This window comes from Nicotiana tabacum, chromosome 6 (genome assembly GCF_000715075.1).
Source record: "Nicotiana tabacum cultivar K326 chromosome 6, ASM71507v2, whole genome shotgun sequence".
NCBI classification, from domain to species: Eukaryota; Viridiplantae; Streptophyta; class Magnoliopsida; order Solanales; family Solanaceae; genus Nicotiana; species Nicotiana tabacum.
In genome coordinates this window covers 153,783,478-153,807,161 of record NC_134085.1, presented here as the reverse complement: position 1 = coordinate 153,807,161, position 23,684 = coordinate 153,783,478, and the positions used below count along the sequence as shown (strand labels likewise).

Here is a 23,684-nt window from a genome sequence, read left to right as displayed (position 1 = left end):
TGCAAGCAAATAAAGGGTCAGGTATGCCTCCTCAAACAAAGCACATATATAGCATGACTTGCACATACTATTTAGGTCTAATTAATAATACTAAAGATGAGGGGAGTTTGATTATTGAAGCAGACTTGTTTATTACATAACTCAGATAAGAAGTCCGAATCAGGCCTGCCTGCTGGTTGTAGTAATTAGCAAAAAAAGCGGACTCAATTTTATAGCTATTACTCTAAGGCTTGCCTAAGTGTTTAGACGGGGTCCTATAGGTATGATATCTACTTAATTCAGAAGGTGGTGAAATAGTGATAACTCAAAACAAATTGCTTGAAATCCTATAGGAATGATTGCTAAACCTTGTTAAAATAAGGGAATTAGATTATTAAAAAAGGTTCAGAATGGACAAATTTTAAATTAGACTAGTTTCAGTTTCTGCATATGACAGTATCCACTATCGCTGATTTTTACTCCTATGAACACGAGATCTAGGATTACTAATTTTAGACATAATAGACATAATTACTGATTTTAAACCTTTGTATACAAAGTATTTAAATGAATAATGTTAAACCCTATAGGCATAATATCTAGTAAACAATGGAAACAGACAGGTTCTTTATGGGGAATTCCTATAAGCATGATTTCTATACATTATACCGATTTTAACATGCTACTGGGTCATAACCAATTGGGCCCTAAAAACATGATATCTAAATGGTGACTAACGCGCAGAATTTTAGATAATTCCTATAGGCAGGTTATCTAGATATGAACAAGTAGGATTTAAAGTAAGTCCTATAGACATGGTTTCTAAATGCGATGTGAGTATGTAGAAATTAAAAGCAGTCCTATAGGCATATTTTCTAAATGCGAATTGAACATGTAGAAAAAGCAGTCCTATAGGCATGTTTTCTACCATTGAGCATGTGTAACTACCCAATCCTTTTTCACTAGCCAGCCCTTAATGTTCATTACAAATTATTACAAACCAGGAATACTGAATTATATCAGAAGAGTACAAAGAAAAGTTACAACCAGAGGAAGCCTGATTCTTGACTTCCTCTTTGAGTTATGGAATAAACCACCTCAAAATGCCATTGATCCAAATCCTTTCTCAGACTTGAGTGTGTCAGAGTTCCCTAAGGGCTTCAATAGGACTCCGGTCAGTGCTCACACCCAAGTTACATAGCCAGAATAGAGATGAGTACAGTTTGGAAATGCCAGCCCTCGTGTGTCCAAGTTCAGAGGGAGCTCATGGGTCCCAAGGCAAGGCTCACATGAGGGGGGGCAGAACTTAAGTCTAAGAGGAGAGTAAAAGTGTAGAAACTGAGTTTTAGGAGCTGAGGAATAAAGGAGAGGGAAGGGTGATGGGAGATAGCCATTAACATTTCAGGGAGTCAATAACTTCACACAAAGGGGCAGGGGATTGGGAATCTATTGCAAGGAGCCTATACACTTAGGCATGGATTAACTTTGGGCATGCACAGCAATAGGAAATGTTGACATGCCTGTAAATCAACCAGAACACACAACATAGGAGAAACATGGAGGTTATGATCCTAGGAGGATCAAGTTTGATCCATGCACAGCAATTTCCAATGTTGTCATACCCCAACCCAACCACAAGTATTAAACACATTGGGGTAGGGATTTAGGATTCACAAGTCATAATACATTGATTCAGAACAGGAGAAAGAAAATTACAGCATGCTAAACAATGGTACTAGCTAAATACAAACAGTAGGCAGACAAAAATGCAAGAAACAGTAAATAAGCATGTTGTTGTTGGTACAGAAAACTTAATTAGAATATACCAGTAAGAAATGCAAATGCAAAAAATAAGCAAATTTCCCCACAACCTAGCCTTGGCTTTCAGCCGGCTAGGTAAGGCAGCAATATAGTAGTAGCAGAGAAGAGAGAGAGGTTTAGTGTAGTGTGTGTTTGAACTCAAGTGTGTATGCCTTGTGTTCGTGTTTCTTTGAAAGAGAAGAATTACATGGTATTTAGAGTTTTTGAAAATGAGTAAGAGAGAGATAATAAGTTACAAACATGGAAACAATCATGATTCGGAATCAATTATACAAGTGATTCCCTTTAATTAAGAGATCACTTGCTTAACGAGCATTGACAAGTTCAAAACAAGGAAAGAAATCAATTTTTCAGCAGGCTAACAGTTGCCATAAAAGAAGTAGTAAAACATTAAGAAAACAATAGAGTCTAGATACAGAAATACTCTAATTTTGGAAAGGGTTCAGTAAGGCAAAACAGGAAAAGGAATCAATAAACCTTAATAGGCTGTTGAAATCAGAATTTAACAAAGGAAAAGTTTGAAATCAGTCACAAGTTTGAAAATCAGTCAAAGAAGGAGACTCGGCATATAAATAGGGTGCATAAACATTATACACGCGAGGCCAAACCTGTTGGCAAAAGGAAAATAGCATACAGTAGTATCACAAAAAGAAAATTCAATGGATAGCAACACTTGAAGCATAATAGTCAATTGAATCAATAGTGAAGAAACATAGAATATCAAAAGCATGCGAAGGTCTCGCAGTAGCCGGTGAGGAAAACCCCTTTTGAAAAATTTGGGTTTCGAGCATACTTGAGTTCTAGAGGAAATAGGAACCCAGAATCAAAAGGATCACACAAAGGAATAGAGGTTTCGAAATAAAGAACTTCAAATCAAGCCTTGTACTTAAACTAACAGTCTCATATCCAAAGCAATATGGTTTTCAACAATAGAAGAATTTTAAAAGATGGATAAACAATCAAATCGGACAAAACTCAAGCAAACCAATATTAGTCTAATAAACAGTTCAAAAGGAATTAAGACTTTTAATATGCAAACTCAGGCATAAGAATAATACGAGCAAACACAACCAAACATGTCAAAAATCAAAGAAAAGTTTTTGAAATAACATAACAGAACCCTAATTAAAAAGATAAGGAGTTTTGAAAGCAGAGTTTTAAAAGAAACTTCGAGAAAATCGCTTAAAAGTTCAGAGCAAACATATATCTAAAATGGATCTAAGAGAAATCACCTTAGAGGTTAGGGTTTCAGAAGAACCCCAAATGATGAGAAAGGCTTTGAAAACCCTCGATCTAAGCAGGAGAGTCAAAAGTCTGACTCGAATAGCCATGGCTAGCCGGAGAAAGGTTAGAGACGACCAAAAAATAGTTATCGAGAAAAGACTGGACAAAGCCCCTTCATGATCTGGTCATGAGACCACAGAATCGAACATGTAGAAGCCATGGGAGGTGGATACAGGTCTCCGATGACCTCGGAAGCCATAGATTTGGGAGGTATTAGGGTTGTAGTTTGATGGCGGCGGCTAGGGTTTGAGAAGATTTGAGAGAGGATTGAGAGAGAAGGGGGATTCAAAGGCCGCGGAGTTTGGAAATGAGGCTAGGGTTGGGGGTCGTTGGAATTAAAAAAGGAAAGGAATCATGAGATTTAGCGGGTCTTGAGTCGGGTAGGCGAATTTAGGGCTTGGGTCGGTTCAGATGGAAATTGTGCTGGGAAGTTGGGTTTTAATTGGGGGTCCAATTCAGGCTGTAATTGAAATGCAATTGTGGATAGATTTTAAATAGCCACTTTTCCCTTATTTATTTTATAAAAAATAGCAAATTAATTTCTAAAAATAAATTGAAGGTACTAAAATGATTTTTAATACATAATTATCAATTTAAAATATTGTACTTAATTTTTATAAATATAAACGCAATTAAATCTAAAAGAGGCTAATATTGCAATTATATGCAATTTAGCTTTAAAAATACTAAATAACTTTGTAAAAATATGCAAAAATTACATTAGCTATATTTTAGTATGAATATGAGAATACAATAAATGAATTATCAAATATAATAATTTTGGAAATTATTATTGGATTTTAGGTATGAAAATAAGGAAATAAATTGGTTTAAAACCTTTTAAAAATTAAGGAAAAATAATAAAATAATTGGACATATTTATATATGCATACATATGTTATTTTGAAAGTATTTTGCATATTAAAAATATATATATAGGGGAAAACTGAGTATCAACACACATCTCCATGCCTTCGTTCAAAACATCAGCAGTCAAGTTCTCATACTCGTGAACCTACTCCATAATTGGCTTATCATCAACCATTTGGAACTTGATCCACCTTCCAACCACAAACTTCTTTTTCCCTACATCATATGCACCATATTTCTTCTCCAAACTGTCCCATATTACTTTAGCAAATTTATAATTTATAAATAAATCAAACAGATGGTTAGTCATATGGTTAATCAGATGCCCTCGAAGAGTTTTCTTATCTTTTTCGAATTTTTTTTAGCAACATCATGAACAACAATAGGAGCAGTAGTATTAGAACCATCAACACCAACAGTAGTATTAGAAACAATGGTAGTAGAAGGTTTGTTGAACTAACATAATCAACTTCTAATTGTTCGAAGAAAATTAAAAGTTTCTGGGACCAACGCTTATAATTGTTTCCATCCAAACGCTCAAACTTTAACAAATCGGAAAGAGTTTTAGTCAAAGTGGTAGTCATTGATCAATATTATATGTGAAATCGCTTTCAAATTGTTAGAAAAATAGTTGATAATATTGACTAAGAATAATAAGAGAATAGAAATAATTTTTCGAATAAATATTGTGTCGCGGCAAGCCACGGCCTTGAAGGCGATTTCGGTCCGATTGGGTGCAAATCGTTAAGACCGATCGCTTCCCAAGATTCTACAGCACTTCCAAACACATGCACTCGTGGCTAGAAGTTTGGAGCTTGCAAAAAAAAATTCCCCAAGATAAATAGGAAGAAGAATAGTCTTTTGAGAGGATGAGAGAATAAGTTTTTGGTTGGTTATTTAGTTCACAAATTATGATGCTTATATAGGAAAATCATCTACGGTTTCTTCCATCATAAAATTGTAAGAATCAAATGGGACTTAATTTTATGTAACATTATTCTTGTCTTAATGACAAAATTGTCATAAAGACAGTAACTTCAAACTTTCTGAAAAACTAATATCTTTTCACAAACGAAGTCACAAAAATTAAGAAAATGTTACATGAATGAATGTGAACCATTTATGAAGTAGTAACTTCATTCTCTCACTCTGCATATACATACAATCTAGATATGTTACAAAAATTAATGGTGGATAGGTATGAGAATTAACCACAGATTAATAGTGGATTAAAAGTTTTTTATTCTTTGCATTATCAAATTAGAGTATAACACCTAAAGAGGAATAATACCAACAGATCATACATCAATAACATATGAAGAGGAGAGAGCCAAAACTTTTTGATTTTCAGAATTTCAATAGCTCTTTTTGTCTTGTGGTAAAGGGGACTTATTGTATATGTGTAGGAGCATTGGGAGAGTGATATGTGTGTGAGGTTTTCCGATAAATGAAAGAACTTAGCCAGTCAATTCAATGGGGTTTGCCCGGCCAATTTACGACTTTTTTTTGTTAAAAGGAGAGTTATATTAACATTACGGGGTAGTTGCATCAGTAGTAGTGTTACATAGAATACATAAGTTTCCAAGTTTAGCTAGATTAGTACAAACAGTAGTAGTAATATGCTTAGCATTAACTAAACCACCCTTGTCTTGTTGTGAAAATTCTTTATATTTGATGGAGTGGCGATATTAACTTTAATGTATGACACAAAATGGAAAGAAAAATAGTAGTAATAATTTTACACTTAGATAATTTGTTGCAAAAAAATGAAAAGAATGCCTAATGAAATAATATTTTTAATGATTTTTTCTCCAATTGATAATGGTTAATTGATAAGAAAAAGAGAAAAATGTAAACTGACAAGTGAAATAAAATGATTTGATACTGTCTAGAATGAGATTACTTGAAGCTAAATGAACTAGAGTTGAGCTATAATTAAAGTTAGTATAGATTAGTCATTAGCTAATTATGGTTGGGTTAGTTAGTCGGTTAGAAGCAGTTACATTGTATATATACAGTAGCTATTTGTTCAATACAGAGTTGAGCTCATTATTCTTCATTTCTCAACTCTGCAATTGCTCTTTGTCCTCTCTGATCTTCTTTCTCTCTCAAAACTCCATTAGAGTAAACCTAGAGATCAATCTATGGAAATTAATATGGTATCAGAACATAGTGACCACTAGCGTGATCTTCTTAATTTGATCATATGTTATCTCCCTCATCTCCTTATTCAAGCTCATCAATGGTAACTACAACGATCGATAACATAGAGTAAGAAAAATTAAGCCACAATCACCCCATGTACTTGCATGCCATTGTGATAAGTTATGCATCTTTTGTTTTGATGATTTGACAAACTTCATAAGAGAATCAGATAAGGAACCTGTTGCACATTCTCAAGATCTTAAGATCGAAAGGTTCCAGTTTGGGATATGTGTCAAATATCCAGAGTTGAAGAAACAACTGAGGGACCAGGTCCCGACCAGGTCCCGAAGTGACTGTACAAGTCAACTCCCCCAGCTGTAAAGTTGCTGCCTGCACACGCTACAGTGTAGAAACAGTGCAGTAGTTAACTTTATGGGGAATGCCCTTCATCTAACATGCTTGCATCATCCAAGTGATGTCACAAATTAGATATTAACATCAAGTAAAGATAAAACAAATCACTTGCACATTCAAGAACTCATCAAGCATTCTCTCAAGTGTGTGTCCATCTTGCAGGTGATTCTCAAGGGCATCAAGAACAAAGAACAACATAGCAACGGACCAGTTCCCTATATTGAGTTATTATATGTCTTTAGTTGTGTTGTATCTTTGTTGAAGTTCTTACTTGTAATTCCTACTTAGCTTACTTAGAAGCATTTTGTAGGAAACCCTTTGTAAATCATAAACCCTTGTGTTTGTGCCTTGGCTAGAGTTAGTCGAGTTACGAAGTCTTTATAATAGAGTTATTAAAAAGTGGCTTGTAATAGTGTTGTTACAAGTTAGTGAGTGATTAAGTCTTTATAATAGAGTTATTACAAAGTGGCTTGTAATAGTGTAGTTACAAGTTAGTGAGGGATTAAGAGGTTAATTCCTAGGTTACAACAGGTTGTAATCTGAAGATTGCTCAGTAGTAAAGTTGAAATCCTACAAGGGTAGGTCATGGTTTTTAATCCCGTGAGCTGGGAATTTTCCATGTAAAATTCCTCTATGTTCTTTATTTACTGTCGATTTACTATGGGTACAGATAGAGAACCTAGTTCCCTATACTGTTTGGTTTTGTAGTCTATTGCTTACTATGAGAACTGATAGAGAACCTGGTTCTCTATATAGTTTGGTGGACCCTTACATTCTATCAATTAGTATCAGAGCGGGCTCTTTCTAAAAGGTTAACACCTAGAAAAGATCTTCATGGCTACTCCACCAAACTTCGAGGAAGGACAATCAACATACAAACCACCGAGATGCAATGGCCAATACTATGGTTGGTGGAAAACAAGATACATGGCTTCGTAATAGCTGAGGACTCCGAGCTTTAGGATGTGATTTGTGATGGTCCCTTTGTCCCTATGAAGGCTGTTGGAAAGGGAACAAGGACTGTTCCAAAAACAAGAAAAGAATACAATGGTGCTGACCGAAAAGCTATTGAGAAGAACTTCAAGGCGAAGAAGATTCTTGTGTGTGGTATTAGACCAGACGAGTATAATCGTATCTCGATATGTTAATCTGCCAAGGAAATCTAGGAAGCTCTTCAAACGGCTCATGAGGGAAATACTCAGGTAAAGCAGTCCAAAATAGATATGCTTACAACTGAGTATGAACTCTTTAAAATGGAAGAGCATGACTCCATTCAAGATATGCATACACATTTCACCTCCATAATCAATGAGCTTCATTCTCTTGGTGAAATCATTCCAACCAACAAGCTGGTCCGGAAGATACTCAGTGTTCTACCAGGTTCCTGGGAGAGCAAGGTTAATACTATCACTGAAGCCAAAGACTTGTAGAAGCTGACTATTGATGAGCTTATTGGAAATCTCAAAATATATGAGATGAAGAGAAAGAAGGATCTTGAAAGAAGAGAGCCCAATGAAGAGAGGAACCTAGTTCTCAAAGATGTCCACACCAACTCAAGTAGTGATGAATCTGAAATGACGTATATCACTCGAAGATTTCAAAAGATGGTTTGTAAGAATGGTGGGATCCTAACGAAAGGAAGTTCCAGCAGGAATTTCAAATGAAATGGTTGATATCATAAGTGTGGAAAGCCTGGACACTTCATTAAAGACTGCCTTCTTCATAAGTAGGATCATTACAAAACCAACACTGATAAGGTGCCTAAGAGGAACCAGGTCCGTTACAGGAAATTCAAAAGAAGAGATGTTGTTGACAACATGGTGAAGTAAGCTTTGGCTAACTGGGGAGATTCCTCTAGTGAATCTGAAGGTAAGGATGACCAAGGAGATGCATCTATAATAGTTGTTGACAATGAATCTTCAGAATATGTGTCAATCTTTGCACTCATGGCTAAATCTAATGATGACGAGGACAAAGAGGAAGATGAGGTAAATTTTCTTGATGTTCAAATAAATTTAAACACTTACTCTAAGAAAAATTGATGTCCTTAGCAATTGTGTTGATTGATGCTTATCATAGCCTCATTAATGAGAAAAATACTTTAATAGAAGAAATTGGTGACATAGAACAAGAGAGGGATGATATGGTAATTTCTATTGTAGACTTGAAGGAACAAGTGGAAGAAGTAACTAGAGAAAATAACTTATTGAAAAACCAAACAAAAACTTGGATGGACAACACTAAGTGTAAAGAAGTGGCTAGTAAGGCTCAACTTGAGCTTGAGAGTGAGCTTAAGAAAGTTAAAACAACTCTTGTTGCCGAGCTTGAAAAGAATAGACAATTTCAGGAGGATTTGATAAGGGTTAAAAATAATCTTGATAAGTCACTTAAATGTATCTGTTCCTCTGATGTAATAATGTCTATGTACAAGAGTAATGGTGGAAATAAGCAAGGAATCAGGTTCCAAAAGGCTAAAACCTCTTATAATCCACATAGCAAGTATGTAACTTATAATCCACAATTTCAGCAAGTTCTGTACTCACTGTGGTCAAACGGGTCATTACAAGAACTCTTGTAAAACTAAAATTCAGTCTTTGCAGAAAAATAAAGTTTTTGTTGAAAAGAGGCCTACTAATGAGGAACCTGGTTCCCTGAAAAGAAAATATGTGCTGCCTGCATGGGCAAAAAGAAGTTTGATCTGCATGTCCTATCATTATAAGAGACCCAAGCTGGCTTGGGTTCCTAAGTCTAATCATTGATTTAGTGTGCGGGCTAAAGTGAGAGGTAGCAGTCAAAACAATGGTATATGGATAGTGGCTACTCTGAGCATAAAATTAGAAGAATGAATGATTTCCTCTCACTCTAGGCCTTCCAAGGTGGGAGTGTGTCCTTTGGAAACGACAAGAAGACTATATTCTTGGTATTGGCAAAATTGACAAAACACTTTCCCATGCAATTGAAAATGTGTACTATGTGAATGGCTTTGAATATAGCTTGTTGAGTGTGTCTTAAATCTGTGATAATGAAAAATAAAGCGAAGTTCTTGTCCAAATCTTGCACTTTCACCAATCTTAAAACTGGTGAAATGATATTGATAGCCAAGAGATTCAAGAATATCTATGTTGCAGACCTTGATTCACTGAATGGTGGTGATAAAATATACTTAAGTGTCATTGATGATGATGTAGAGTTATGGCACAGACGACTGGGGCATGCGAGTTTTTATTTGCTGAACAAGTCGGTTATGGAGGAGCTGGTTCGTGGGTGAAGCATTCACCACTACTTGCTACTTGATTAAAAATGCATGATCAGGTCCCTTCTCTAGAAGTCTCTCTATGAACTACTCAATGGGAGAAAACCAACGCTGACTTACCCGGGATCCATTGGATGTAAAATGTTTTGTTCTCAACAATTGTGGCAAATGGTCACATAACAAAGAAGATAAAGATGGAGAATTTACAAATGCTCCTGATGAAGCTATAGATATTGCTAATGGAAAGACTGATTTGATGAGTTAAGTCAAGCAAAGCGATTAAGGAGATGCAGCAGAATCTCCAAAAGGCACAGAGGGACCCGGTCCCTCTATCACCTCGACTGAAGCTCAACATAAGGTTGTTGATGTTGCATTAGATACTCCTGATGTAGAACAAAAGAGTGGAAATCATAATTCTATTGATGTCAATGATGATTCACATATGGAGGAACCTGGTCCTTTAAATTCTGAAGTTCAATTATCCAACTAGAAGCAAAAGAGTACACATCCCTTCAAAATGTAATCACACCCTTAGGCTCTGTCATTCAACCTAGTTCTAAGGCAAGGAACATGTTTTCCCTCTCAGCGTTCTTGTCTCAATTCGAGCCTAAGAACATCAAAGAAGCATTGAAAAAATGCTAACTGGATAGCTTCTATGCAAGAATAACTCCATCAGTTGAGAGGAACCAAGTGTGGCACCTGGTCCCTAGGCCTTTAGACAGAACAGTGATTGGAACTTGGGCCAAAAGACTCTCACTTGAAGGCTGTCAAGGGAATTTTGAGGTATCCTAAAGGAACACAGGACCTGGTCCTTGTCTATTTTTCAGGAGATACTTTTTACTTGGTTGGATGTGTTGATACTGATTATGTTGAATATCTGGTAGATGGAAAGAGCACATCTGGAACGGCACATTTTCTGGGGTCATGCTTGATCTCATAGGTACAAAGAAACAAATTGTGTGGCTTTTTCTACTGCTGAAGCTTAATACGTGGTTGTTGCTTCTTATTGTGCTCAACTACTACAGATCAAGCAACATCTTAAAGACTTTGGTGTATTTACAACTTGAACCCAGTATAACTCAAGAGGACAAAGCGCATTAATGTGTGACATCACTTTTTGAGGGATAATGTTGAAAAGGTTCTGATTTGTATGAAGTACTGGAAAGAGGATCAGGTAGTAGACATCTTCACCAAGGCGCTATGCAGTGAATATTTTGAAAGAAATCGTCTGGAGTTGGGGTTGATCAAGCTTAACTAAGGACTTGGTCCTTCGATGATTGGCTATGTTCATAACAAAAGGTACAATGCTAAAAAGTATTTTTTGGCGACATCTAACTCAAATCTATATTGTTACTAGTATACATACATGGCAGTTTCAGCACAAAACAAGTAAGGGTGGCATTGCCCTTGTGGGAGTCTTTGCTCAAATTTTCAAAAACCATCAAGGAACTTGGTTCCTGTGACTCAGGTTAGTAGTCTCTTCAATATTTATATGCCTTTTTAAACTGCTGAAATGTAATGTCAATAATTTATTCCCATCTCTCTCCAAATTTTTGAAGTCCAAAATGTTAAACCTTTCTGAACTGACATGTTGCCTCGAAAAACCATTTACTTCTCTCACACCCAACCGAAACCGATTCTTTTCTTCAAAACTAAATCAACCTTATCTCAAAAAGAATCCTTCTCTCCAAATATGCCAGAAGTGAACCCAACTCTGTCACCTTCCAAAATCCTAACTCCATCTAAATCGAAACCCAAGAAGCCTTTGGTAGACTTTGATGGGACTTTAACTGAAAAAGAATGGGGTAGATCTAATATTCTAGAGAGTGAGGATGAAATTGTTATTGGGTTTGTAGAAGCCTTGAAGGATGGAGGAATCGGTGAATGTGCTAGAAAAGGGGGAAGTGAATGACGGACCTGGTCCCTCAAATCCTTCTTAAGGTGTTAATTTTGTTGATGATCTTTTTCTCTTGGGTTATGTGCTTAAATGAACCTCCAATTCAGTAAAAAGGATTAATAAAAAGTGTGTTGATTGATTATGAAGTGGTATGACATGCTGATGTGGTGATTATGGAAGAGAGTATGAAGTGGAAAAATCTTCACTTATGAGAAAGAAATCAAAAAAAAATAAAGAAAAGAAAGTTGGATGAGAAAGATGCAGCAGATGATAAGGGTGAAAAAATTGAGAAGAAGAAGAAGAGGGAGCAAAGTCGCTCAGGAAAAGAAAGGGTAGTGTGAGTGAGGAACCTAGTTCCTTACAGAAGCAAAAGGTTGAGTTATCGGGTTTGGAGAGGTAGAAGACTATAATTTCTCAAAAAGTGTTGCTAGGTAGAGTGTTGACAATGATATTACTAAAAACTGGAGGAACTTCTTGACATTGTTGAGTTCTAAAAATAGAATCACCTCTTTGTTCCTCCAAGTCCCAACGTTTATGAAGAAGAAGTAAAAACTTCTATATTGTATGTGTTACTCTGATGCTATGTGTGCATGGGACTGAGTTTGTTCTTGATGACGAGAAGCTTGTGGATATTCTTGGTGATCTGATTGATGGTTCAGCCTGCTTAAATAGGTAGAGAACCAGGTCCCCATAGACCCTTGGCAGAATAGAATGCTAAGTTGAATGGTAAGAATGAAAGATTAAGGAAACAAGTGGAGGAACTGAGAGAGCAGATGATCATTGATCAAATGATTATGAATGAACGAATTGACAAGCGCATCAAGGCCTTATCCCCTTGGTTTTCTTCCTGCCCAGTGATCCATGTCTTTCACTCCTTCTAAATTCCCTCAAATTCCTATCTTCTTTTGATCCCTATGTTTGATGACATTGGTACTTTAGTTGTTTAAACTGTCGTATTTTGTATTGTTAAAACTACTCTGCTTTTGTTATAATTACTCTACTATGGGCAATCACTCTATTTTGGGCAATGACATTCACTTGTTGTTCTTGTTATTATTTATTCTGTGTTGCCCAAGTGGCATGAGTTAATGTTGTTGAACTTCTTTTTGGTTGTGCTTCTTCTGTTATTCTTTTTGATGATGCCAAAAGGAGAATTTTACATATGTGTCAATAGGGGGAGGAATAGAAACTAATTGATATGTTGTGTTGTGCATGAAAGATAGCTCTGCTTCGTAGGGGAATGTTGCTGATAACATGTTGATTATAGGTCTGATCCGCAGGGGAACATGTGAGGAATGTGGTTCTCAAGAGGAATATCAATTTTGGGTTTGTCATCATCAAAAAGGGGGAAATTAATAAGTTATGCGTCTTTTGTTTTGATGATTTGACAAACAGTCTCGAGGAACCAATTGTGAAAATATGGTTGATTTATATGGGGAACAATGTGGAGATCTAGTTCTCAGGGGGATATCAATTCTAAGTTTGTCATCATCAAAAAGGGGGAAATTGATAAGTTATGCAAATTTTATTTTGATGATTTGACAAACTTCATAAGAGAATAAGATAAGGAACCGGTTACACATTCTCATGATCTTAAGATCGAAAGGTTCCAGTTTGGGATATGTTTCAAATCTTCAGAGTTGAAGGAACAGCTGAGGGACTAGGTCCTTAGTAGTTCCCGAGGTGACTGTACAAGTCAACTCCCCCAGCTATAAAGTTGCTGCATGCACACGCTATAGTGCAGAAATAGTGCAACAGTTAACTTTATGGGGAATGTCCTTCACCTAACATGCTTGCATCATCCAAGTGATGTCACAAATGAGATATTAACATCAAGCAAAGGTAAACAAATCACTTGCACATTCAAGAACTCATCAAGCATTCTCTCAAATGTGTATCCATCTTGCAAGTAATTCTCAAAGGCATCAAGAACAAAGAACAACATAGCAACAGACCAGTTCCCCATATTGAGTTATTATATGTCCTTAGTTGTGTTGTATATTTGTTGAAGTTCTTACTTGTAATTCCTACTTAGCTTACTTAGAAGCATTGTATAGGAAACTCCTTATAAATCATAAACCCTAGTATTTGTGTCTTGGCTAGAGTTAGACGAGTTGTGAAGTCTTTGTAATAGAGTTATTACAAAGTGGCTTGTAATAGTGTTGTTACAAGTTAGTGAGTGATTAAGTTTTTGTAATAGAGTTATTACAAAGTGTCTTGTAATAGTGTCGTTACAAGTTAGTGAGGAATTAAGAGGTTAATTTCTAGGTTACAATAGGTTGTAATCTGAAGATTGCTCAGTAGTGAAGTTGAAATCCTACAAGGGTAGGTCATGGTTTTTAATCCCGTGGGCTGGGAGTTTTCTACGTAAAATTCCTCTGTGTTCTTTATTTACTGTCGATTTACTATGGGAACATATATAGAACCTAGTTTCCTATATTGTTTGGTTTTTTAGTCTGTTGCTTACTGTGGGAACTAATAGAGAACCTGGTTCTCTATATAGTTTGGTGGACTTTTAAATTCTATCACACTGATACATCGGGCACTATTCTAATTTTTTTCCAATTAACCAGATCGGAAAATTATTCTGTATGGAGTCGTGCAATGAGAATTTCAATCCTAGAAAGAAACAAACTAGGATTTATTGACGGCACATGCAAAAGGGAGAATTAAGGCCCTAATTTGGTTGATTTGTGGGAGCAATACAACGCAATTGTCTTTTTATACATTATGAATTGCGTATCGAAGGAATTATACAGTGGAATTGTGTATTCATTAAGTGCATTGGCAGTTTGGCTAGATATTCCAAATCCACTTGCTGCTATTAACCAGGGAACCAGCTCTATATCAACTTATTTTTCAAAATTGCATCTATTGTGGGCTGAATTTGACAACTTAACTCCTATTCCAAGATGTGATTGTGCTAAGTCTAGGGATTTTGTTGTTTTCATAGAGAGATTGAAGCTTTTGCAGTTCCTTATGGGATTGAATGAATCGTATGAACAAGCAAGGAGTTAGTTGCTTATGATGGTTCTAGTTCCTACAATTAACAAGGCTTGTTCTATGCTGATGGAAAAGGAAAGTCAATGCAGTATGTCTAACAATTTGTGCACAAATTAAGGAGGGGAATTGACAGCTTTGATGATAATGAAGGGTGGACCAGGGCAAAGGCCAAAGAGAAACTTCATTTTGTATTGTGACTATTGGAAAATGAAAGGTCACACTCGTGAAGGATGTTATAAAGTGATAGGCTATCCTACAAGTTTAAGGAGAAAACTGGAATTAATGCTGCAACACATAATGTTTCAATTAAAGATCATAAAAGGCAGGAAATAGGAGCAGGAAGTATCAATGAAGAAGATAAGTGTTCTACTGATGATGTTGTTCGAGGTCCATATTTCACACCAGAGCAGTATAATCAGATTCTCAAGCTGCTGAGCAAAGACAATATGGGGGAGACTTCAGCTAATATAACATATAACATCAAAGCATTTTTGGTAAACTCAAATAAAAAAGAATGGATAATAGATTCTGGAGCTACAAATCATATGGTTTCTGATATAACTATGCTAGATAATAAACTTGAAGTAGAAAATTCTATCAAGAGGAAGGTACATTTGCCTAATGGAGGAAAAACTAACATATCACATGTTGGTACTTGTAGAATACTCGACAAGGAAGTCTTAGATAATGTCTTCTACATCCCAGATTTTAACTACAACCTGTTGTCTATATCTAAAGTCACAAAAGCTCTATGTTGCTCAGTATGTTTCTTTCCACATTTCTGTATATTCCAGGACTTTTGCGATGGGAAGGTCAAAGGGATTGGTAGAGAGAGAGAGAGAGAGAGAGAGATGGACTCTACTAGCTCTCACAAACACCTGCTGAGAAGGCTAACATTAGATCTAAAGTGATGAATGCAGTAAAAGAGAAAATAGATATTGAGCTGTGACATAAGAGACTAGGGCATGCCTCAGTGAAAACAATAAAGAAGGTGCTATGATTGCCCCAAGAAGAATGTAGAAATGTGTACAAATGATCACCATCTGCTGGGACCAACATATTCAGTGGATCATCAAGCAAGGAAAAGGGAAATCCAATAAGGCTAGCATATTCAGAATGATCTATGCTGAGACCTCATATGCAATATGGATTGAAAGAAACACTCGTATATTTGAGCAAAGGTATCGAGGCAGTGATGTTCTTACAAGGGAGATAACATATATTTGCAATGTTAGAGTAGCTACTCGGGCTAAGAGTTATATACAACAGTTTTTATAGGAACAGAGTAGATACATTAGTGTTATATTTAAATAGGTTTGCTATGTTTGCTTTTACACTTTGAAATAATCAGCTGAGTTAGCTTGGCTATGGTTTTGTACAGTTTCATCTTTCGTGATTAATACAAAAGAAAGTTAATTACCAAAAAAAAAGGCATACTAGGTTACCTTTCAATATCAGTAATAGTAGAACTACTGAATCCTTTAATTTGTTGTATAGTGATGTATCTATTATGTACAGACTTTCAATGGAAATAAACTCTTCTTGATAATTGTGGATGATCATTCTAGAATGACTTGGTTATATTTGCTGAAACACAAAATTGATGTTATTGTGGAACCAAAATTTTTTCTCAGGATGGTTCATCTCAATTTGGTAAAAGTGTCAAAATAATAAGATCTGATAATGGCATAGAATTTGTAGATTCAGATTGTTCTCAATTATTTCAATCTTTGGGAATTATACATCAAAGGTCTTATGTCTATATTCCTCAGCAAAATTGAGTAGCTGGGAAAAAACACAGACACATTCTAGAAGTGGGAAGAGTTGTGAGGTTTCAAGGAGGAATTCCTTTGAAATTTTGGGGTTACTGTGTGTTAGCAACAATGTACCTAATCAACAGAATGCCTTCTGTAGCACTGGAAGGAAGGACACCTTATGAGATTCATCACAAAAAGTCTAGCTTGGACCACTTAAGAATATTGAGATGCCTTTGTTTTGCAAAGAGGCCAAATGTTCATGATAAGTTTGAAGCCAGAGCCATTGCAGCAGTCATGATGGGATATTCAGAAGTAACCAAAGGATATATTTTATTTGACCTAACTAATCAGGTTTTCTTTGTGAACATTGATGTAAGCTTTAGGGAAACTATGTTTCCGTTTAAACATCAGAAGGATAATCTATTTCCTTTATTTTCTCGAGATGGCACAGTTTTTTCTTGTTTTCCTGATTTGGCATCTTATGATGCTGAAATAGAAGACATTACTTTAGCAGACACCGATGCAATAGTTACACCAGGAGAAGAAGGTAATCCATCATAAGTTATTGATCCTCAACCAGATGTTGATCCTCAACCAGATGCCATTCATGATCTTCATCCTATGTTACAGCCAAATAGCCAATGCCAACTGTGATCATGCATTGCCTTATCCTATGCACCATTCAATCAGTTATGCTCATGTGCAGCCTTATTACCAACAGTTCCTAGTTGCCTTCACATCTGTTATGGAACATAGAATTTTCAGGAAGCTTGAAGGGATCCCCTTTGGGTGGAAGCACTGAAAGCAGAAATCTAGGCCCTAGAACATAACAGAACATGGAAGTTGGTCAATCTACCACCAGGAAAGATGCTCGTTGGATAAAAATTGGTGTTCAAAACCAAGTACAAGGCAGATGGATCAATAGAGAGATATAAGGCAAGCTAGTTGCTAAGGGCTACAATCAACAAGAGGGTATTGATTACAATAAAATATTCTCTCCGATTGTGAAGATTATGATTGTGAGATCTTTGCTTTCAGTTGCTGCAATAGAAGGACGGCATGTATATCAGATAAATATATATAATGCATTTCTTCAAGGTGATCTACCAGATGAGGTTTACATGCAATTACCAGAGGGCTTTGCAAGCCAGGGGAGAATACAGTATGTATGCTTGTCAAATCCCTTTATGGATTGAAATAAGCAATTTGATAATGGAATGTAAAATTGACAGAAGTCTTACAAGCACAAGAATTTACATAGAGTAGTCTAGATTACTTTTTGTTCACACAGAGGCGGGGAAGAAATATTGTGATTATTCAAGTATATGTTGATGACATGTTGATCATTGGAAACAACATCAAGATCATAGAAGCAACTAAGAAGAATATGCATGTAGCTTTCAAAATAAAAGATCTTGGAGAGTTAAAGTACTTTCTGGGAATTGAGTTTAGCAGGTCGAGGAGAGGGTTCCTAATGAATCAAAGAAAGTATGTATTGGAACTCATTGGAGATTTAGGACTGAGTGCATTCAAACCAGCCTACACTCCACTAGAATACAATCAAAAACTCACTAATAAAAGATTGGATAAAGTTACAGGAGCTGGAGTGATGACCTCTTAGAAGATAAGGGAAAATATCAGAGACTCATTGGCAAATTGCTATATCTTACTCTAACTAGATTAGATATAGCATTTGCAGTCCAAACAAAGCCAGTTCATGCAATGGCCTAAAAGAAGTCATTGGGAAGTTGCATTGAGGGTAGTGAGATCCATCAAAAAGGATTTAGGATTGGGTATTTTGATGAGTAGTGATAAGAACAATGTACTAACAACCAATTGTGATGCAGACTGGGCAACATGCCCCAACACAAGAAAGTCAGTAAGCATGGAAATTCACTCATATCATGGAAGTCAAAGAAGTAAAATACAATCTCTAGAAGCTCGGCCGAAGCAGAGTATAAAAGTATGGCCTGGACAGTTACTAAACTAGTTTGGTTGGCAGGATTATTCAAGGAACTTGAAACAGACGTAAAATTGCCAATTGACCTATTCTGTGATAGCAAGGCAGCATTATAAATTGCAGCTAATCCGGTGTATCATGACAGAACAAAGCATATAGAAATAGACTGTCACTTCATAAGAGAGAAGATTCAACAGGTATTGATCAAGACACAATATGTGAATTCTAAGGATCAACAGGCAGATATTCTAACCAAAGAACTTTTGAGATCACAACATGAATATTTACTTTCCAAGCTGGGAGTGCTCAATATTTTCATACCTATCAGCTTGAGGGGGGGTGTTGAGAATGGATTACTTGAAGCTAAATGAACTAGAATTGAGCTTTAACTAGAGTTAGTGTAGGTTAGTCATTAGTTGATTATGATGGTTAGTTAGTCGGTTAGAAGCAGTTGCAATGTATATATACGGTAGCTATTTGTTCAATACAAAGCTGAGCTCATTATTCTTTATTTCTCAACTCTGCAATTGCTCTTTGTCCTCTTCGATCTTCTTTCTCTCTCAAAACTCCATTAGAGTAAACCTAGAGCTCAATCTATGGAAATTGATAGATACTTTATATTCTCCTTCATAGAGCGAAATAAAGGATGAGAAAACACTAACATATATCATGAATTTTTTTACCTTCAATTTTGCACTTGGAAAATTTTCACTTTTAAAATAATATAGATATGGCAATGATTATGCATTTTGACGAGGTCAACCATGTTTTATGTACATTTAAAAGGTCGAAGCATATTATTCTTGTAAATCTAAAATATTAAAAGGGTTTAATAGAATTTGTTAAGGAATTTTAGTTTTATACATTATCAGTATATATCCTATTACATTGTTGTTGTTATAGTTTATTACTTTATTTTTACTACTACTTGAGTCGATGGTCTATCGCAAGCAGTCTCTCTGACTTTATAGGTAGAGGTAAGGTATGCGTACACATTACCCTTAGTTATTTGTTGTTGTACAGTATTAGTATAGAAAAATATTTACAGATCAATAAAAAATAATTGTATGCACCTAACTTAATTACTAAACATTTATTAATAATATAAAATAAATGATAATTAACCTATTAAGGTACATAACATATTAAATTACCATTTATACTTTAATCTTATATTTAATGTAAAATGATTCAGAGGATAATTACTCCACCAAGGAAAAGCCAGAAGCAGAATTAGCTAAACTGTTACACACTGTTTTTAGCAATTGAAATTGAATCCTCCTCCGAGCTTGTTCCTGCTATTAATCAGCGTCATTGATGAAGAATTCATTCAACATTATGCAAGAAGAAGATTAGGGTTTGTTTGATCTGAGTGATAATTCTGTGCGCGGATAAAATGGAAGAGGCGAAAGCGTTGGCTCAACAGCAGCTAATGATGCAACAGCAACAACAGCAACAGCAGCAGCAACAACAACATCAGCAGCTACTGTTATTGCAGCAGATGCAACAACAACGTCAGAAGCAACAACAACAACAGGAAGCCATGGCTCGTTTCCCTTCTAACATCGACGTTCACCTCCGTCCTCAGCAGCTCCTTCACCGTCCCCTCATTAACCCCCTCCAATCCCAATCCCAAAACCCTAATCCTAACCCTAGCTCTAGCAATAACCCTTCGAGCCAGATCCCCAATCAACAAAACCCTAGCGTTGGCCTGAACTCGGCCCAACAGCTGCAGCAGCAGCAGCAAAAGTTGGCGACCCGGGTTGCCCCCGAATCGAATCGGGTGGAGCTCCAGATGGCTTACCAGGACGCTTGGCGAGTCTGCCATCCTGACTTTAAACGTCCGTTCACTTCTCTTGAAGACGCTTGCGAAAGGTAATTTCTTGTGGTCTCTTTTACAATTATTTTTCATAAAGTATGTTTTTTCTGCATTTTTGAACCTCTTTTATGCTTTTCTAATTTCTTAATTTTTTTTGTTATTCAAAACGTCTATTTTGCACAACTGCTGTAATTTGAGCTGATTCATGGGAACTAAGGCCTCCAAATTCATCCTCATGCTAAGAAATGTTAAGAAATAAGTTTAGAGAAAATGCAACCACGCAAAAATGTGATAGCTATCGGACTTGTGCACGTGTAGTTTACATATGGAGGATTTAGCAGGTTGAGTTGCTGGGGTATTATATGGGAGGGGAATTGTTTAGGTGGTCCAGAGTTAAGGATTTAGGGGTAGTTTTATTTTGCGACGATGCATTGAAAATGAAAGTTGTGCTTCCCAGCTTTGGGAGGAGTCCGTTTTGATATGATAAGTCTCCAGTTATGGAGAGCCGGAGAGGGAATGCTTTTTTCAAGTCTAGGAATAGATCGCAGTTACATGGTAAATGGTATGTAGCATAATTATATGGGTGAACGTCTTATACAGTAGCGAAAGTCTTTTTTCTCCTCGTGTCTTTCTGCAACTAGTATGCTCATTGTGCTACAGTCAGCAAGCTGTGCATGCAGAGCCCCTAGAAGACTTCTAAACAAACACAATGTAGCAGCAGCATCACTGAACCCTTCTTAGTCAATGTTGATAACCGTATGATATATAACTTCTGTGCACTTATTTAAAGAAGCTTCAAGCTTTACTGGGCATAAGAGAATGTTTTTAGCATGTTTTTTGCACATTACTGCTTTTTCCTTTTTATCTTGGTCAGTCCAAATGATCAAATATAAACAGTTAATTAATAATCTCTTACTTTTAGAGCAGACATGGAAAAATACATGAGTTCTTAACAGCTTTCATCATTTTGACTGGTAAAAGAAAAAGAAGAAGAAATGTAAACACTATTGTTACCTTTTATCTACTGGATTCAGCAGCTTTTTATGCTCAGTAACCAAGGACAATCTGTTATGACTTTCAACTGACAGAACCATTGTTATAAGATCAAAGTATTCAGAGAAAAGTATAGCGTACCAAATATATTAGTGCTTCTTAAAAGTATGCAAATTGCTTGAAAACTTGTGTTTAACTCTGAAAAAGGTGATCAAACATCCTCGGCTGTCCTTCTCTTCCTACTTGATCTAAACGCAATAGAGAAGCAGAACTCCTACTCATCTTTTTGTTATTCCATCCTCTACCTTCACTTTTTCTATCTCCTTCCAGGGGACTCTTTTATTTGACAGAAAGATGTCTGAAGTTTCTTTATGTGAACTAGATGTTTTATCGTTTTCTTCTTCTTTTTAATATTAAGTTCATCATAGAATTTTTTTCCGCATGCTTGTCATCCACAGCTTTAGCTCCCAATGACTACTTAAACTCTTCAACGACTTTATGATAACTATGCACTTAACCATGGAATCAAAATACACCAACTCAATCTTTTGTATTACAAAGTCTAGTATTTCTAGCTCAATTATGAGAAGGGATTTCTTGAAAAAGGAACTCCAATATTTTGTTTCATGAGAGATGGCTGTGTCTTGAAAAGGAGCATCTGAACATAATTTCCTGTTCTTCACTGTAGACCATTAAATTGGACAGGTTTATGAAAATCAGGCTATCTATAGCCAGCTTCACTGGTTGGCAAAAGCTATTCCTGATCATGTAAATTAGCAGAGTTTACTGGAAATAGTCTGTGTTCACCTATCAAAAAAGTTATTAATATAAAAAGCATCCTGCCTGTGGTATTGACATCAGAATTTTTCCTTGTGTCATGGATTTTATTTAGGCTTCTGCCTTACCATGTGGTGGCAGACTATGAAGCAGAGGAGGATGATAAGATCCTTGATTCAGACACTACAGGCCAAATGATTTCTCGCTCACAGCAGTGGGACCACAACATCGCTGCCAAAGTTGCAGAGTTTACTGCGACATTTGAGAAACAAGTCCTAGCATTTAACATAATTTCCCGCAAGAGAGATCTTGGAGAATTCCGGACAGAGGAGAAGCTCATGATAGAGCAGTTACTGTTGCAAGAAGAGAGAAGAGCTCTGCTTGAATTGAAGACAGAGATGGACGCGAGACAAAAAATGGGCCGAGAGATTCATGATCCTAATTTGCAAATGGCGGCTCTTGTTCATGCAGAACAAGCTCGCGCTGAATCACAAGCTCGTGCTGAGATGATGAACCGAGCACCAATACGAGCTAGTGCACTTGGGCCTAGGGGGAGCAATATTCAAATGGGTAATGATGTGGGTGAGCATGGACAGGAAGTTAGCCCTGATGAAATGATCAATGGTTGGGGCAACAATGGACATAAAGATGAAAAAGAACCATCCGAGGACTTTCTGAATGATGAAGAAACTGATAATGGAGATATGGGCACTCAGAGTGAGTGGCGTGGAGGTGGGGAGTTGGACCTGAACACAAGATAAATCTTAAGAGTCAGTGTTTGCAATTTCCATGTGAAAAGTGAATACTTGTATCAAAGTTTTAGCCCACCATATGCTTTGGTGCACACTGTTAATGATTCTACACTTGAAAGTTGGGAGAAGCTCACCTATTAAGATTAGGATGACTGAAAATTGAGTGTCTTATTATGCTTAGACTGGAAATGAAGTATGGCCGTCTTTCTATGATTCAGGGGACATAATTTACATACCCCGATATCCAGATACAGCAAAGCTGCATTTCTGGTGAAAATGGTATTCCCATGCAACCCTCTTCTCATGGTTTCCGTTGTAAAAGACTTATGTTGCACTGTAAAGATTTTGGCACCTGTGCTGAAGAACCCCACTGCCCCCACCCCACCCTTTTCCCTGACAATGATGCTTTGTCGTTGGCATAATCGACCAGTTTGAGATCTGTGGTGCAAAGATCGATTTACCTGCACAGTATTCTTTTCTTAGAAGCATAGTGGCGTTTGGGATAGGAAAGAAATGGTTCTTCGTTGGTCAAGTAGGTTGAGTGTTACTTTTCTATTTCCTGTTTTCTGTCACTCAGCTTTCTTCAAACTTTTTATGATGCTGGTTATGATAATTTTTAATCACAAAATATAAGATGAAGTCCTCAAAGCTGATTGATTTGTCATGGACTGGAAATGAGCTACTTACTCTAAATTGTATTTTCATAAGATAATTTTGTTCGAGTAATTTCTCCTTTCATAAAAATGGTTCGATAAATAGTGAATTTCGTACTGCAAACCACACTAACGATAACGAATTGGACATTCAAATTCAAACCTTGTAACCAAATTCAAAGTAAAAATAGTACGGTATAGCCAGTTTTTGGATTGGTCATTCAAAAATAGCTAGTGTTTACGAAATCAATGAAAAATAGCCACTATTTTGCTGCAACAGAGACCGGTCCAGCATAATATACTGGAG

At 36.4% G+C, this 23,684-nt stretch overlaps 1 protein-coding gene across 1 annotated transcript; it reads left to right on the top strand.

The window, feature by feature from the left end:
- The first annotated feature begins 19,567 nt into the window (after nt 1-19,567).
- On the top strand, nt 19,568-23,388 carry LOC107813252 (uncharacterized). The gene is made up of 2 exons (XM_016638491.2): nt 19,568-20,258; nt 22,088-23,388. The coding sequence occupies exons 1-2, from the start codon at nt 19,780-19,782 to the stop codon at nt 22,731-22,733; spliced, it is 1,125 nt and encodes a 374-aa protein (XP_016493977.1). The 5' UTR covers nt 19,568-19,779; the 3' UTR covers nt 22,734-23,388.
- The last annotated feature ends 296 nt before the right edge of the window (nt 23,389-23,684 follow it).